The sequence below is a fragment of the Mixophyes fleayi genome, chromosome 11 (genome assembly GCF_038048845.1).
Source record: "Mixophyes fleayi isolate aMixFle1 chromosome 11, aMixFle1.hap1, whole genome shotgun sequence".
Lineage (NCBI taxonomy): Eukaryota > Metazoa > Chordata > Amphibia > Anura > Limnodynastidae > Mixophyes > Mixophyes fleayi.
The window spans coordinates 94,830,241-94,844,727 of NC_134412.1; the positions used below are offsets into that span (position 1 = coordinate 94,830,241).

Consider the following 14,487-nt stretch of genomic DNA (forward strand, 5'->3'; position numbering starts at 1 on the left):
CTACTCTCCAAATATAACTTATATTTTACATATAGGTCACTTGTGAGAATTTTAAAAACACAAGAAACAGCATTGATACAACATGTGTAAATGATACTCTGGTCTCTGGCCACCCAGAATTATAATCATTGCAAATCATTACGATTTATTGATTGGGGGGGGGGGGGAAGGGGGGTGAACACACTTCAGACAGTACATCAAACTATATTAAAGAGGGGGACTCCAGCCATAGAGAAGTATGTTACCCTATTGTGGATTTGGTTACGTCGTTTGCCCTCATAACAGATCTGCCCCCATTGCAGAGACCAGAACTTAATAATCTGCCCGTACAACAGAACCTCCTTCAATGTCACAAGATTAAATGCCAAAATGAAACCACTCACTTGCAAATGTCATTTATTTTGTTTTAATATATTTGCCCACATCAGGGGTGAAAGACTATTTGTGGGTGTTACCTGTTAATTTTAGAAAAGTACCGAAATAACATCACAGCATAGTCTATCAAACCGTAACAAAGACATGTTGACAAATATGTACATTCTGAATAAATAGAAATAGGAGGAGTATATACATATAAAAAAAAAAAAAAAAAGACAAGCAAAACGCGTGGTCTCCCTCACTCTGGAGACCCCGAAGGACTGTACTGGTTGGATGAAGATTTCAGATGCTGGGAGGGAGAGAGGAACATTTCCTGATATGTGGAGATATAATCGTGTGAGGCCTGGATTTCCAGGAGATCCAGTGTTCCTGGGGAAGAGAACATTTCATTGTTATCCCGAACTGCGAAACGCAGACGGTTCAAGCATAAATCCATTGTCCACAATGGGCAATCCACTTTATGGGAGGGATGGCTGGTCATGCGACTTACTCTCAAATGAAAATGAATACAGAAGTGGAGACAATATAACTTCCTCTGTCCCCTCGTAAGTGAGAAGCCCAACTGAGATACACAGTTACCCAGTAGGAAGCCGATATTTGGCTGGTTAAGTGGAAGCTGTGCGGACTAAGGTACTAGTACTAAAAACTGTCTGAGGGGCCAACGACTTAACCAAGTTGGCCAAACAGTCGTCATGCAGAGGGTGAACAACAGTGTTACCCCAGATCGACTTCTCAATGGGAAAAAATAAATTAACATACGGTTTACTGATCTATAATGTAAGTTACCTTATATTAAAAGTGTTACTGATATTATTTAAAAAAAATATACATATAAATAGGTTTAGGAGCTTATCAGAACAGAGGATATTTCATGGTGAAAGTGTGTTCTGTACACAGCAAATGTAAATACAATGGAAATCACAAAATATATCAAAGATTATATCAAACAACTAGTAACCGCTACAGAGAGGTGAGCAGGATTTTAGGTTTATTGGTACTCTGGCCACATCCAAATGACCCATTATTCCACTCTTTCTAAAAAATGCCCTAATATGTTGCACTCTGGAGTGTTGAAAATGTGAGTTATTATAATCCTGTTTAAGTGAATAAAGCAGAATTTTAGGAACATATTGAAGCGCGAACGAATGTGAAATAAAAATATTTTAAAAAACCTCAATCTTGTGTGTTAAGAGTATATGCTGGCAGTTGTAGTTCTACAACAGGAGACAGATGACTTTGTTACAGAGATGTCTATGAATGATTCAACTTACACCACTGCTCCCAAAACTGTGCTATTTCCCCTACACATGCTGGGGGTCACTACCCGAATCTCACTTCTACCCTGCTACTGCTGTGCTCCGTCTCACTTGTGAAAAGTCCCGAGATACAAAGCGATCCAACGTTTCATGTATCCTACATGACGCACTGGTTCAGTATATGCTGGCACACTCCTGGCGTTGAAGTCATTAATGAAACACGTTACCTGTTAAGACATTGTCCGGTTTAATCTCTTCAAACGATTGTCTTTGAAAAGCCTCATAGTTGATCGACGCGCTATTTTCAGAAAGCTCCTGCGGGATCGGACCATCGCTCGGCTTCCACACTTCAAACTTCACCCACTCGTAACTGAAATATTAAAGTACACGCAGTGAGAAAGCACACATCTGCACATATATGTGGTCTACGGACAACAGAAAGGACACGCGATATATGTACAACCGTGACAGAAAATCTCACCTTGCACATTTACGAGCCCCGGGACAGCTTTGGATTAAATTCTGTATAGTGGGGTGGGAGAAACCAAAAAAATATGCACCAGCGTTATCCGGAGGAGTCACTCTTTGTCCTCTAGGAAAGACAGAAGAAACAAAGTTTCTTAACAGGACAGATATATAGTTGGCGGAATGATTTGTACAGTTGGGTGATAATTTCATATTGAACGTTCATTATTTTATTTTGGAGAACATGAAGGTTTCTCTCTGTAGAGACCCAGAATAAATTGTACCGTCCACCCGCTGTAAGAACGATGGGAAGACTTTAGTCCAGTCAGAAAATACAGGGGAAGAAGCACGTGATCTGAAGACGCTGATCATTTCATCAGAAGACAGAAGGTCGGAGAACAGGACAACCTAACGAGGCCACAACGTGGACAACAGAAAGCTTCCCATGTGTCAGCCAGCATGTAGGAAAACCTCAGGAACTTCATCCCAGACATGAGTCCATGTCCTCACAAAAGTGGAGGACCGAGCTCATTTCCTTCCAGTGTGGGATGTAATTATTGATATAGAGAACATAGGCGTCAATCGATGAGAGCGTCATGGTTACCTCTGTTTTGGCTTAGCGCCTTACTGACTGATGTATGCCGCGGCTTTGTTGACCCGAGTAACGTACGGTCATGGTAAAATTCAATTCAGCGCGAGGTGCTACCGAAGATAGACTTGATGTTCAGATGCTCATATTGCCGGCCGCTACGGTAAGAAATCTCCGCCCGCGTTTCCGCGCACCTCTATGGGACGCGAGATAAAGTGAGCAGGGATTTCTGTAAAAACTCCGAGACATTGTGTCGTTGCGGACTGTTCCCGATACGCATCACATCACCTCGCGCCACAATGAATCTGCCCGAGAGCCTTGAATGAAAAGAACCTAGGAAACATGGCAATCCTTGGTGCCCCCTATATTGTATTTGGCTAACTTGAATCAATATATTAAAGAATTGCAGCATTTTCTCAAACAGTGCACGGATGAGCTCAGGACCATACCCGGAGACAGACCTCAGACTGTTAGCTCTTTACTGCCATAACCCCAGGGTGGATGTGTCTTCCAATGTTATGTGAGGGAAAAGAAATGATATTTTGTGGACCAGCGCGTAACACAGGGACGAGGATCCACTCACCGCACAGAGCCTACGTTCTTCAGGAGGGTGGAGTGACAGTCCGCAGCCGAGCTGGAAACTATGGAATTCTGAGGGTCGTCTTCAGGCACAATCTCAAACTGGGAAAACAGAAGAGATTTCTTATCACTGAAAAATGATAACGTACCAAAGATCTGACTACTGACTATCCCGATTCCCTTTTCAAAGCAAATTATTGGTGGTACAACTATGATATCAGAACACAAACTGTATAGAGTGCGTCAGCATCAGGAGTGACATAAGCAGAAACTCAAAGTGGCCCCGAGCCAAACTGTGACGGTGCACTGAGGCCTAAAACTTCATACATCCGACAGTGATCTCAGTAAATGTGTAAAAGGAACTTTCTCTCCTTTGTCATTTGGAAAGTCAAAAAGAGACTTAACTGTATTTTAACTGACTGCTTCTAAAATGTAGTTTTCACTTTTACAGCTTAGTGTCCTCCAAGGGGATTAAACATCAACTAAATAATGAATGCACAAGTTATAGCATCTTAAAGGGCAGCTCCAGACTTGGAGGTAGACGACTGCCCACAGTGCAAAGTTTATTGCTACTGAAGAGATTGGTAGAAGGTTGGATGTGAGCGGCAAGTGATCGACTAGCATTATAGCCTGGAGCGCCCTCTCTGGCCAGGGAAGGTACAACTCCCGGCAGTCCAGACCTCTGCCCACAGTGCAAAGTTTATTGCTACTGAAGAGATTGGTAGAAGGCACATAGTCACCACCGTGCTAAGAGGAAATGGTCACCTTTGGTCCGGACCAGCCATCTTTTATCTGACAGGTGTACAGACACTTCTGTTCAGGGTTCCTCATGCTGACGTACACTCTCGTACTGCAGAAACCAACAGGGTAAATGGCGGCTTTGTCATGGAAGCCTCTCCGGTCCGATACAATCTGCAGGAAACATATGAAGAGTAAAACATTGCTACAAGATCCCACAGATTGTAAAATTCCTGCAAATGGGTAAAAAAAAAATCATTAAGCATATAATGGTCCTTTATAAACTCTATATGTGCACAGTACAGGGGACAGGTCACTCCTACACAAAACCAGACCGGCATCAACAGTTCTAGAATGAGGCCGATTCGGGCTCCTCCCACTCGCTCTCATTTGCATATTGCACCTCGGTTGTTATTGAGGAGGTACCAGTACAGGAGGGGTATTAACGGAGGACAGCGCAAAAATACTTCTGAAACCGTGTTCCACGAGAGTACTGCTAGTAATGATGGTAGTAATGTTACTTATTAGAGCATTCCAAATACTGTGCCTGAAACGCAGCTAGTATTAGTAAATGCGAAATATTATAGAACTGGACCTCACCTCTCCAAGGCTGTAAACCGTCAACCCATCCAACACAATGGGGAAAACCGGCCGCCCACATGGGTCCAAGAGAATCGGCTGAACCCATCTGCGGGTCGCACCTTCCGTCACCCTCTTCCTCTTAGATAATTTTTTCATCACTACGGACAGGAGTAAAAAAAGGGCTAATCAGCAACACGACGCCCACATCCGACCCGCTGAGACATCGTTACACATGGTGTTACAACTACTTCTGCGCAGTGCCTCACTAACCTTCTGCCAGTGCAGAACGCGCAGTGTCTCACTAACCTTCTGTCAGTGCAGAACGCGCAGTGTCTCACTAACCTTCTGTCAGTGCAGAACGCGCAGTGCCTCACTAACCTTCTGCCAGTGCAGAACGCGCAGTGCCTCCCTAACCTTCTGTCAGTGCAGAACGCGCAGTGTCTCACTAACCCTCTGTCAGTGCAGAACGCGCAGTGCCTCACTAACCTTCTGCCAGTGCAGAACGCGCAGTGTCTCACTAACCTTCTGTCAGTGCAGAACGCGCAGTGCCTCACTTACCCTCTGTCAGTGCAGAACGCGCAGTGCCTCACTAACCTTCTGCCAGTGCAGAACGCGCAGTGCCTCACTAACCTTCTGTCAGTGCAGAACGCGCAGTGCCTCACTAACCTTCTGTCAGTGCAGAACGCGCAGTGCCTCACTAACCTTCTGTCAGTGCAGAACGCACAGTGCCTCACTAACCTTCTGTCAGTGCAGAACGCGCAGTGCCTCACTAACCTTCTGTCAGTGCAGAACGCGCAGTGTCTCACTAACCTTCTGTCAGTGCAGAACGCGCAGTGTCTCACTAACCTTCTGTCTGTGCAGAACGCGCAGTGCCTCACTAACCTTCTGTCAGTGCAGAACGCGCAGTGTCTCACTAACCTTCTGTCAGTGCAGAACGCGCAGTGTCTCACTAACCTTCTGTCAGTGCAGAACGCGCAGTGTCTCACTAACCCTCTATCAGTGCAGAACGCGCAGTGTCTCACTAACCTTCTGTCAGTGCAGAACGCGCAGTGCCTCACTAACCTTCTGTCAGTGCAGAACGCGCAGTGTCTCACTAACCTTCTGTCAGTGCAGAACGCGCAGTGTCTCACTAACCTTCTGTCAGTGCAGAACGCGCAGTGCCTCACTAACCTTCTGTCAGTGCAGAACGCGCAGTGTCTCACTAACCTTCTGTCTGTGCAGAACGCGCAGTGTCTCACTAACCTTCTGTCTGTGCAGAACGCGCAGTGCCTCACTAACCTTCTGTCTGTGCAGAACGCGCAGTGCCTCACTAACCTTCTGTCAGTGCAGAACGCGCAGTGTCTCACTAACCTTCTGTCAGTGCAGAACGCGCAGTGTCTCACTAACCCTCTATCAGTGCAGAACGCGCAGTGCCTCCCTAACCTTCTGTCAGTGCAGAACGCGCAGTGTCTCACTAACCTTCTGTCAGTGCAGAACGCGCAGTGCCTCACTAACCTTCTGTCAGTGCAGAACGCGCAGTGCCTCACTAACCTTCTGTCAGTGCAGAACGCGCAGTGCCTCACTAACCTTCTGTCAGTGCAGAACGCGCAGTGTCTCACTAACCTTCTGTCTGTGCAGAACGCGCAGTGCCTCACTAACCTTCTGCCAGTGCAGAACGCGCAGTGCCTCACTAACCTTCTGCCAGTGCAGAACGCGCAGTGCCTCATTAACCTTCTGCCAGTGCAGAACGTGCAGTGCCTCACTAACCTTCTGCCAGTGCAGAACGCGCAGTGCCTCACTAACCTTCTGCCAGTGCAGAACGCGCAGTGCCTCACTAACCTTCTGTCACTGCAGAACGTGCAGTGCCTCACTAACCTTCTGTCAGTGCAGAACGCGCAGTGCCTCACTAACCTTCTGCCAGTGCAGAACGCGCAGTGTCTCACTAACCTTCTGTCAATGCAGAACGCGCAGTGCCTCACTAACCTTCTGTCAGTGCAGAACGTGCAGTGCCTCACTAACCTTCTGTCAATGCAGAACGCGCAGTGTCTCACTAACCTTCTGTCTGTGCAGAACGCGCAGTGTCTCACTAACCTTCTGTCTGTGCAGAACGCACAGTGCCTCACTAACCTTCTGTCAGTGCAGAACGCGCAGTGCCTCACTAACCTTCTGTCACTGCAGAACGCGCAGTGCCTCACCAACCTCCTGTCAGTGCAGAACGCGCAGTGTCTCACTAACCTTCTGCCAGTGCAGAACGCGCAGTGCCTCACTAACCTTCTGTCACTGCAGAACGCGCAGTGCCTCACCAACCTCCTGTCAGTGCAGAACGTGCAGTGTCTCACTAACCTTCTGCCAGTGCAGAACGCGCAGTGCCTCACTAACCTTCTGTCAGTGCAGAACGTGCAGTGCCTCACTAACCTTCTGTCAGTGCAGAACGTGCAGTGCCTCACTAACCCTCTGTCAGTGCAGAACGCGCAGTGCCTCACTAACCCTCTGTCAGTGCAGAACGTGCAGTGCCTCACTAACCTTCTGTCAGTGCAGAACGCGCAGTGCCTCACCAACCTCCTGTCAGTGCAGAACACGCAGTGCCTCACTAACCCTCTGTCAGTGCAGAACGCGCAGTGTCTCACTAACCTTCTGCCAGTGCAGAACGTGCAGTGCCTCACTAACCCTCTGTCAGTGCAGAACGTGCAGTGCCTCACTAACCCTCTGTCAGTGCAGAACGCGCAGTGCCTCACTAACCTTCTGATTTGTTCTCTTTGCCCTTTTCGCGCTTGTCCTTCTTCAGCTTCTTACTCAGACCATCCTCAACCACGCTGGAGAGACTCATGTCCAGGTTCCCATCGCTCAGTCCCGGCATGTCGAAGCCGAGTGACAAGCTGGAGTTATGAGCCCCGGCTGGGTCGTCCTCGCTTAAGGCCTGGAGCTGCAGGAGTCTTTTAAATAAAAACCTGGAGAGGATTTAAAGAGGGGAAAAAGAAAAAAAAAAAAAGTTACATGTCATGCAAAACACACATATACATATATACATACATACATACACATATACATACATATACATGCATACATACACATACATGCATACATACACATATATACATACATACACATATATACATGCATACATACACATATACATACATATACATGCATACATACACATATATACATACATATACATGCATACATACATACACATATATACATACATACACATATATACATACATACACATGCATACATACATACATGCATATATACATACATACACATATATACATACATACACATGCATACATACATACATACATACACATATATACATACATACGCATACATATACATGCATGCATATATACATACATACACATATATACTGTCGAAGTCAGCAAATTGGATAAAGTCATTTCAATTAAAGTCTAGCAAACTTGGTTGTCTTTGTCTGAAAAGATGCGTACGGTACGCATCTTTGACGTACAAGGGCACGCTACGGCGTGAAAGGGCGTACGCATCCACTACACGTGGCAGCAACAGTAATTGGTCTTTTACCATACATTCGCACAAACACGCATACTTATAAAATAGTACACATTATTGGTAGTTGCAACACATAGTCAGTTATGTCGAAATATAGTAGTATTTATATGTTATATCAGAGTTACATGCATATTAGGGAAATACACAGAACGGGTTAAAGGAATAACATCATGAGTGGTATCATAATGAACCTTGTTACATATCCTACTGTTTGGTGCGCTCTGCGAGGGAATCGCAGAGTGCATACGCAAGTTATGAATGATAGGGAATTATGAACTACTTAAGACTAAGGAATTCTGGCAGGAAGAGCAGAGCATACCCCCTGCAGAGATGACCCCCTCCTTTGGATTCCTTAGGATGAACCAGCCAATGATTGACGACCCCTTGGACATTCCTGAGACCCGGACCAATAGATGCAAGCCATACCATCTTCATTGTATTACTGTACTTGATTGTGTATATAAGCAGCAGCTTGTGATCCAGAGTGCAGACTTCTTGTCCCCAGACTTCAGGATTGAATGACTGCACTGGATCCAGAGCGCCTGCGATAAGTAACGGCTGTATTTACTATTACATCGCTTGAGCATATTTTTTCCACTTATTGCGAATAAATCTTTGTGCGTTGGAAACACAAATCGAGGTTCGACAATCGTTATTGGTTAGCGACAATACGCACATTACAATACATACATATACATATACATGCATACATACATACATGCATATATACATACATACACATATATACATACATACATATATATACACATATATACATACATACACATATATACATACATACACATATATACATACATACACATATATACATACATATACATGCATACACATATATATATATATATATACATACACATATATACATACATACATACATGCATAAATAGAGTTGTACTTTAGTGTCCCTGCCGTTGATGTGCATAATATTCTACAAATATTTCTTCTGGCTACAACATGTCCATGAGATTTCTGCTTCACCCACAAGCTACCTGTACACCGACAATATATTACCCCCCGATAAATCCGCACACACAGGTCAGATTACAGTGTGTTTTCTGATGGGTCACATTTTATTTACCTCTTCTTGACAATCTTCTTTCGAAATGTCACTTTATCCGCATAATATAAAAGCTCAACTAGACACACTGTCATCACAGCCTTTCATACACCAGTGTGGTTCAACATGCAGGGAAAGGGGAATAGTTAACAGATTTATAAATGAAAAACAGATTTCAAAGAGATTGGAGACACCCAGATTACAAATAAAACTGACAGAACGACAGACATCTGAGAGCTCCCAGTAATGGGAAACCAAACAGTGACACGGAGCTCAAACTTCAAAAGGAAACTAAATGTATGTTATACAAACACAAATACTGGCATGTGACAGTGTTTTTTTTGTACCTTGATTACTTTTTAACTAGAATGTCCCCATGTAAGACCGAAAAGACATTGGGGGAACGAGACAGATTTTTTTTCCATTTTTACAGCAAATGTTTAAGTGGAGCAGACATACAACTGCAATTACAACTAGAACAAATGGTTAACTTAATTCTTACTATGAGACCTAATCTGGGCACACACTTGCCCAATGACAGAGCGGACAGGAACTGTTCATAACCACCTCACTCACGTGGCGGCTGACATGGAACCGTGCGCGGGCGCCATTCCTATAGACCATCAAAAGGTGGCTTCTTGCTTTAAAGGCAATACCCGATGATACGGATATTACATGACGCAAGAGATCAAATCAATGAATAACAAATTAGAGTGCCAGCTCTTGTGACGAGAATGATACCCTTCTTACTGTGTCCGTCTCTTTCAGACGTCATTTTGAAAAACTCTGTTGGATGCCATTCTTTTTATTAATGAACATCAATAATCCAGACAATTATTATAATGATATAAGAAATTGTGCCTGGCATCACTCTTTGGTCATCCCCATCATTCCCCTAGAGAAACTGTAATCTGAGGTCGGGCAGATTATCATTTGTAGTCTATGAGCTACTTTATATTATCCCATAATTACGGGGACAACACCCAGCACAGATTTCTGACATCTGGGGGTAAATGTATCAAGCAGAGAGTTTTCTGGCGGGTTTGAAAAGTGAGGATGTTGCCAATAGCAACCAATCAGATTCTAGCTGTCATCTGTAGAATGTACTAAATAAATGATAGCTAGAACCTGATTGGTTTTTCAAACCTGCTGGAAAACTCTCATCTTGATACATTTACCCCACTGGTGTAAGATTAGGCCACTTCCGGCTATAAGATAACTGTATTAATAACTTTAATGCAAATGCCTTAGGACCTCATTGTAAAGACGTAATATTACCAACATCTTTATTAAAAAACCTGCGATTAGTGAATTTGCCCCGGAGTCTGTTCTGTGTATATATGACACATTGAATTACACAGTAGAAGTAGAAGGGAATATACAATGAGTTAATCACCTTCTCTCTTCCTTCGCTTTGATGAATTTACTCTCAATTCGTGCGATTTCATCAGAGAGCGCTGCGTTTTCCTGGAATGCACAATAAGAGAGTAACATTGGACAGCCACGGTGACAGAGAACGCAGAATGGTAGATTTCATGAATTTACAGGGATTATAAGACCAGCATAAAGGAGATGACTTTTTCTGTACGGAAAACAAATATCATGTATTTCTATCCCTCCTTAAACTTTCCCCCTTCCCCATAGAAAGTAGACTCAAATCCCTTCTGACACATAACATATTATAATAACAGACTATAAAATACACAGCTCATAGCCTCACAGGCATATCTAACCCGTGGCAGAACAGAGCCCCAGTAAGCTCACTAGTTCCTTGTGTATTAATAGGCTGCACTCTCAGTGATGTCACTGGTTCCTAGTGACTGGATAGGCTGCACTCTCAGTGATGTCACCGGTACCTAGTGACTGGATAGGCTGCACACTCAGTGATGTCACTGGTTCCTAGTGACTAGATAGGCTACACTCTCAGTGATGTCACCGGTTCCTAGTGACTGGATAGGCTGCACTCTCAGCGATGTCACTAGATCAAAGTGAACGGACAGACTGCACTCTCATACCCCATTCATACTGCAACAAAAACCCGGGTTTTTGCAGAGGCACGCTGAAAATCCCGGGTCTTGGTGCAGTATGAATATTCCGAACCACAAAATCCCGGGTCTAAAATCCCGGGACTTAGACCCGGGATTTTGCGAGGGGTAATTCCCGTGCTGGACCCCGCTCGCCTGCAGTATGAATGGTGCAACCCGTGTAATTCCCGGGTCTCACCATTCATACTGTAAAAAAAAATAATTGTTAAGTAAAAAAAAAAAAAAGATTTTAATTAATAAAAAATACATAATTTCTAATGGACTAGAAATGACGTCATTTTAGTACCCAGAGGTCCCCCTGACAGCCGGCAACGCACCGGAGACACCGCTGGCTGAAAATAAGTTAAGTAAACATTTGTTATGTATTTTTTTTTTTAATTAAAACATTTTTTTCCACTTTTTTTTTTTCTAAAACCCGGGTCGGGCAGGTGCAGTATGAACCCGCCCGACCCGGGAATCTTCTTATCTATACTGCCCTGTGCCCCGGCAATATCCCGGGTTAACAACCCGGGATATTGCCGGAGCGGCAGTATGAAAGTGGTATCAGTGATGTCACTGGTTCCTAGTGACTGGATAGGCTGCACTCTCAGTGATGTCACTGGTTCCTAGTGACTGGATAGGCTGCACTCTCAGTGATGTCACCGGTTCCTAGTGACTGGATAGGCTGCACTCTCAGTGATGTCACCGGTTCCTAGTGACTGGATAGGCTGCACTCTCAGTGATGTCACCCCTTCCTAGTGACTGGATAGGCTGCACTCTCAGTGATGTCACTGGTTCCTAGTGACTGGATAGGCTGCACTCTCAGTGATGTCACTGTTTCCTAGTGACTGTATAAGCTGCTCTCTCAGTGATGTCACCGGTTCCTAGTGACTGGATAGGCTGAACTCTCAGTGATGTCACCGGTTCCTAGTGACTGGATAGGCTGCACTCTCAGTGATGTCACTGGTCCCTAGTGACTGAATAGGCTGCACTCTCAGTGATGTCACTGGTCCCTAGTGACTGAATAGGCTGCACTCTCAGTGATGTCACTGGATACTAATGAACGGATAGGCTGCATTCTCATGGACAAGCCTACAAAATAGCTCATATAATGCATCTTACTCACAAACACCATGGCTTTAGCAATTCTCCTCAGCCGGAGACACTTCAGCCGGTACTTCTCTTTGTGACTTCGCCTCTTACTCTTCATTTTCCCATCCTGGTAAGAGGAATGCGATGGGAATGTAGGATTCATCCTTCTTGGGTACACACAGGAAGAGGAGCAAAACAAATAATATCACATCACATTAGTGCACATGTATACATAGATCAATCATATCTCTTGTAATAATCAGCACTAAAATGTTAAAATCAATAATGACAGTATAATATATATCTTTTGACCATCCATGAAATTGGTGTATACAGAACATGTATGCACTATATAATCACCTGTACAATAAGTGTACGATTCTGTACAATGACAGCTGCCAATATCTGAAAAGAACAAGCTGGGCAGGTACATGTAATCACTTCACACACAGGGCAATCTAGGTACAGTGCAACCTCCCGTCATGACATTAGTGTATATAACGTAACTTACAGCACTGAAGTTCCTTTAACCTACGGAATTAGCTGCCATATATTGGCATAAGCCAGGACCCTCCTGGAAATGGCCAATGTTACCAGACAGGGGCAAAATAGGACATAAATATGTTTTGGATACTGAACAGTTCAAGGGCTAGATTTACTAAACTGCGGGTTTGAAAAAGTGGAGATGTTGCCTATAGCAACCAATCAGATTCTAGTTATCATTTATTTAGGACATTCTACAAAATGACAGCTAGAATCTGATTGGTTGCTATAGGCAACATCTCCACTTAGTCAAACCCGCAGTTTAGTAAATATACCCCCAAGTGTGAGAGGTGATGTCATATGGTAACTCAGAAATGTGTTCAATATGCTGCTAACTTTTGATATATTTGGGGCAGTGGCTCAGTGGTTAGCACTTCTGTCTCACAGCACTGGGGTCATGAATTCAATTCCCGACCATGGCCTTATCTGTGTGGAGTTTGTATGTTCTCTCCGTTTGCGCGTGGGTTTCCTCCCACACTCCAAAAACATACTGGTAGGTTAATTGGCTGCTATCTAAATTGACCCTAGTCTGTCTCTGTCTGTCTCTCTGTCTGTGTGTGTGTGTATGTGTTGGGGGATTTAGATTGTAAACTCCAATGGGGCAGGGACTGATGTGAGTGAGTTCTCTGTACAGCGCTGCAGAATTAGTGGCGCTATATAAATAGATGATGATGATTCTCGCTCTCTCTTTTTGGTATTATAATGCTATACTGAATATATAGCAATTAACATATAGGAAGATACTGAGAACTGCATTAGAATATGATAAATTACGAACGCCCAATATAATAACAAAAGGGACCTCTCCTGGGATAACACTTGGAAGAGATACATGTAGGGCTAGAACTTAGTCAGACTTGTCACATAGGATTTTCAGGGTAACATTAATATTATGCTAACGATAATAAACACATATGATATATAGCGGTGACTCTCATCACTGCTGTACATATAATACATGCTCAGTATACATCATGAAAGATAACAACATTATAATCTACAACACACAGCTATCTATATAATCACCTGTGATAGCACGGCTGGAGGTATGCGAGCTAGAAGGCGATTCCGCTCTGCACACACTTCCGGTCATCTCTATGGTGGGTATTGTCATAGCCACACGTCCGGAAACTGAAATTCAGCTCCTCACACTTAGCTACAGACTAAGGGCGTAAATAGTGGGACATACTACTTCCGCCCTTACTTGGTAGCCAGGTGTGTGGGAAGAGATCCAATAGCAGTGCAGGTAGTATCAGCTACTCACTTCGACTGATATGAGAGGAGCGCTGTGATAGGCTGGTAGCCGCTCCATTCTTATTGTTTCGTTATACACCCGTATTTTCTGCTGCTCCTAGATTACGCTGTTAGATAATTGTAGCCCTCATGTGTGGGGTTGTTGGTGTACAACCTCAGGTACCTGTCCCTGAGGTCTAGCTCAGGGGTAGGCAACATGCGGCGCTCCAGGTGTTGTGAAACTACAAATCCCAGCATGCCTTGCCACCCATCTGCTGGTTATCTACGGGTAAAGCATGCTGGGACTTGTAGTTTCACAAACACCTGGAGAGCCACAGGTTGCCTACCCCTGGTCTAGCTCAGTCCTCTTCTCCCAGTGGGTAGTTACAAAGACAAGTGCCCCCTACGGAGGGCTAG

The 14,487-nt window shown here is 44.2% G+C and overlaps 1 protein-coding gene across 2 annotated transcripts; it reads right to left on the bottom strand.

Annotated features, from left to right (window-relative positions):
• Window positions 1-379: 379 nt before the first annotated feature.
• On the bottom strand, window positions 380-13,970 carry TBRG1 (transforming growth factor beta regulator 1). 2 transcript variants are annotated; one of them, XM_075190410.1, is made up of 10 exons: window positions 13,864-13,970; window positions 12,329-12,461; window positions 10,575-10,645; window positions 7,306-7,514; window positions 4,606-4,745; window positions 4,033-4,179; window positions 3,272-3,369; window positions 2,116-2,226; window positions 1,862-2,004; window positions 380-747 (listed from the first exon to the last, which is right to left on the bottom strand). In XM_075190410.1, exons 2-10 carry the CDS (start codon window positions 12,455-12,457, stop codon window positions 617-619), a joined length of 1,179 nt encoding a protein of 392 aa, XP_075046511.1. In that variant the 5' UTR covers window positions 12,458-12,461; window positions 13,864-13,970; the 3' UTR covers window positions 380-616. The 2 variants fall into 2 exon arrangements, with proteins under 2 accessions (XP_075046511.1, XP_075046512.1); XM_075190411.1 differs by having other exon boundaries at window positions 12,329-12,458; window positions 13,864-13,915.
• Window positions 13,971-14,487: the final 517 nt, after the last annotated feature.

Coding starts and splice junctions, on each gene's coding strand:
- TBRG1 (XM_075190410.1), bottom strand. CDS start 12,457: ATGAATCCTACATTCCCATCGCATTCCTCTTACCAGGATGGGAAAATG. Junction 7,515..10,574: donor AAAGCGAAGGAAGAGAGAAG/GTGATTAACTCA, acceptor AATCCTCTCCAG/GTTTTTATTTAAAAGACTCC. Junction 2,005..2,115: donor GGGGCTCGTAAATGTGCAAG/GTGAGATTTTCT, acceptor TTAATATTTCAG/TTACGAGTGGGTGAAGTTTG.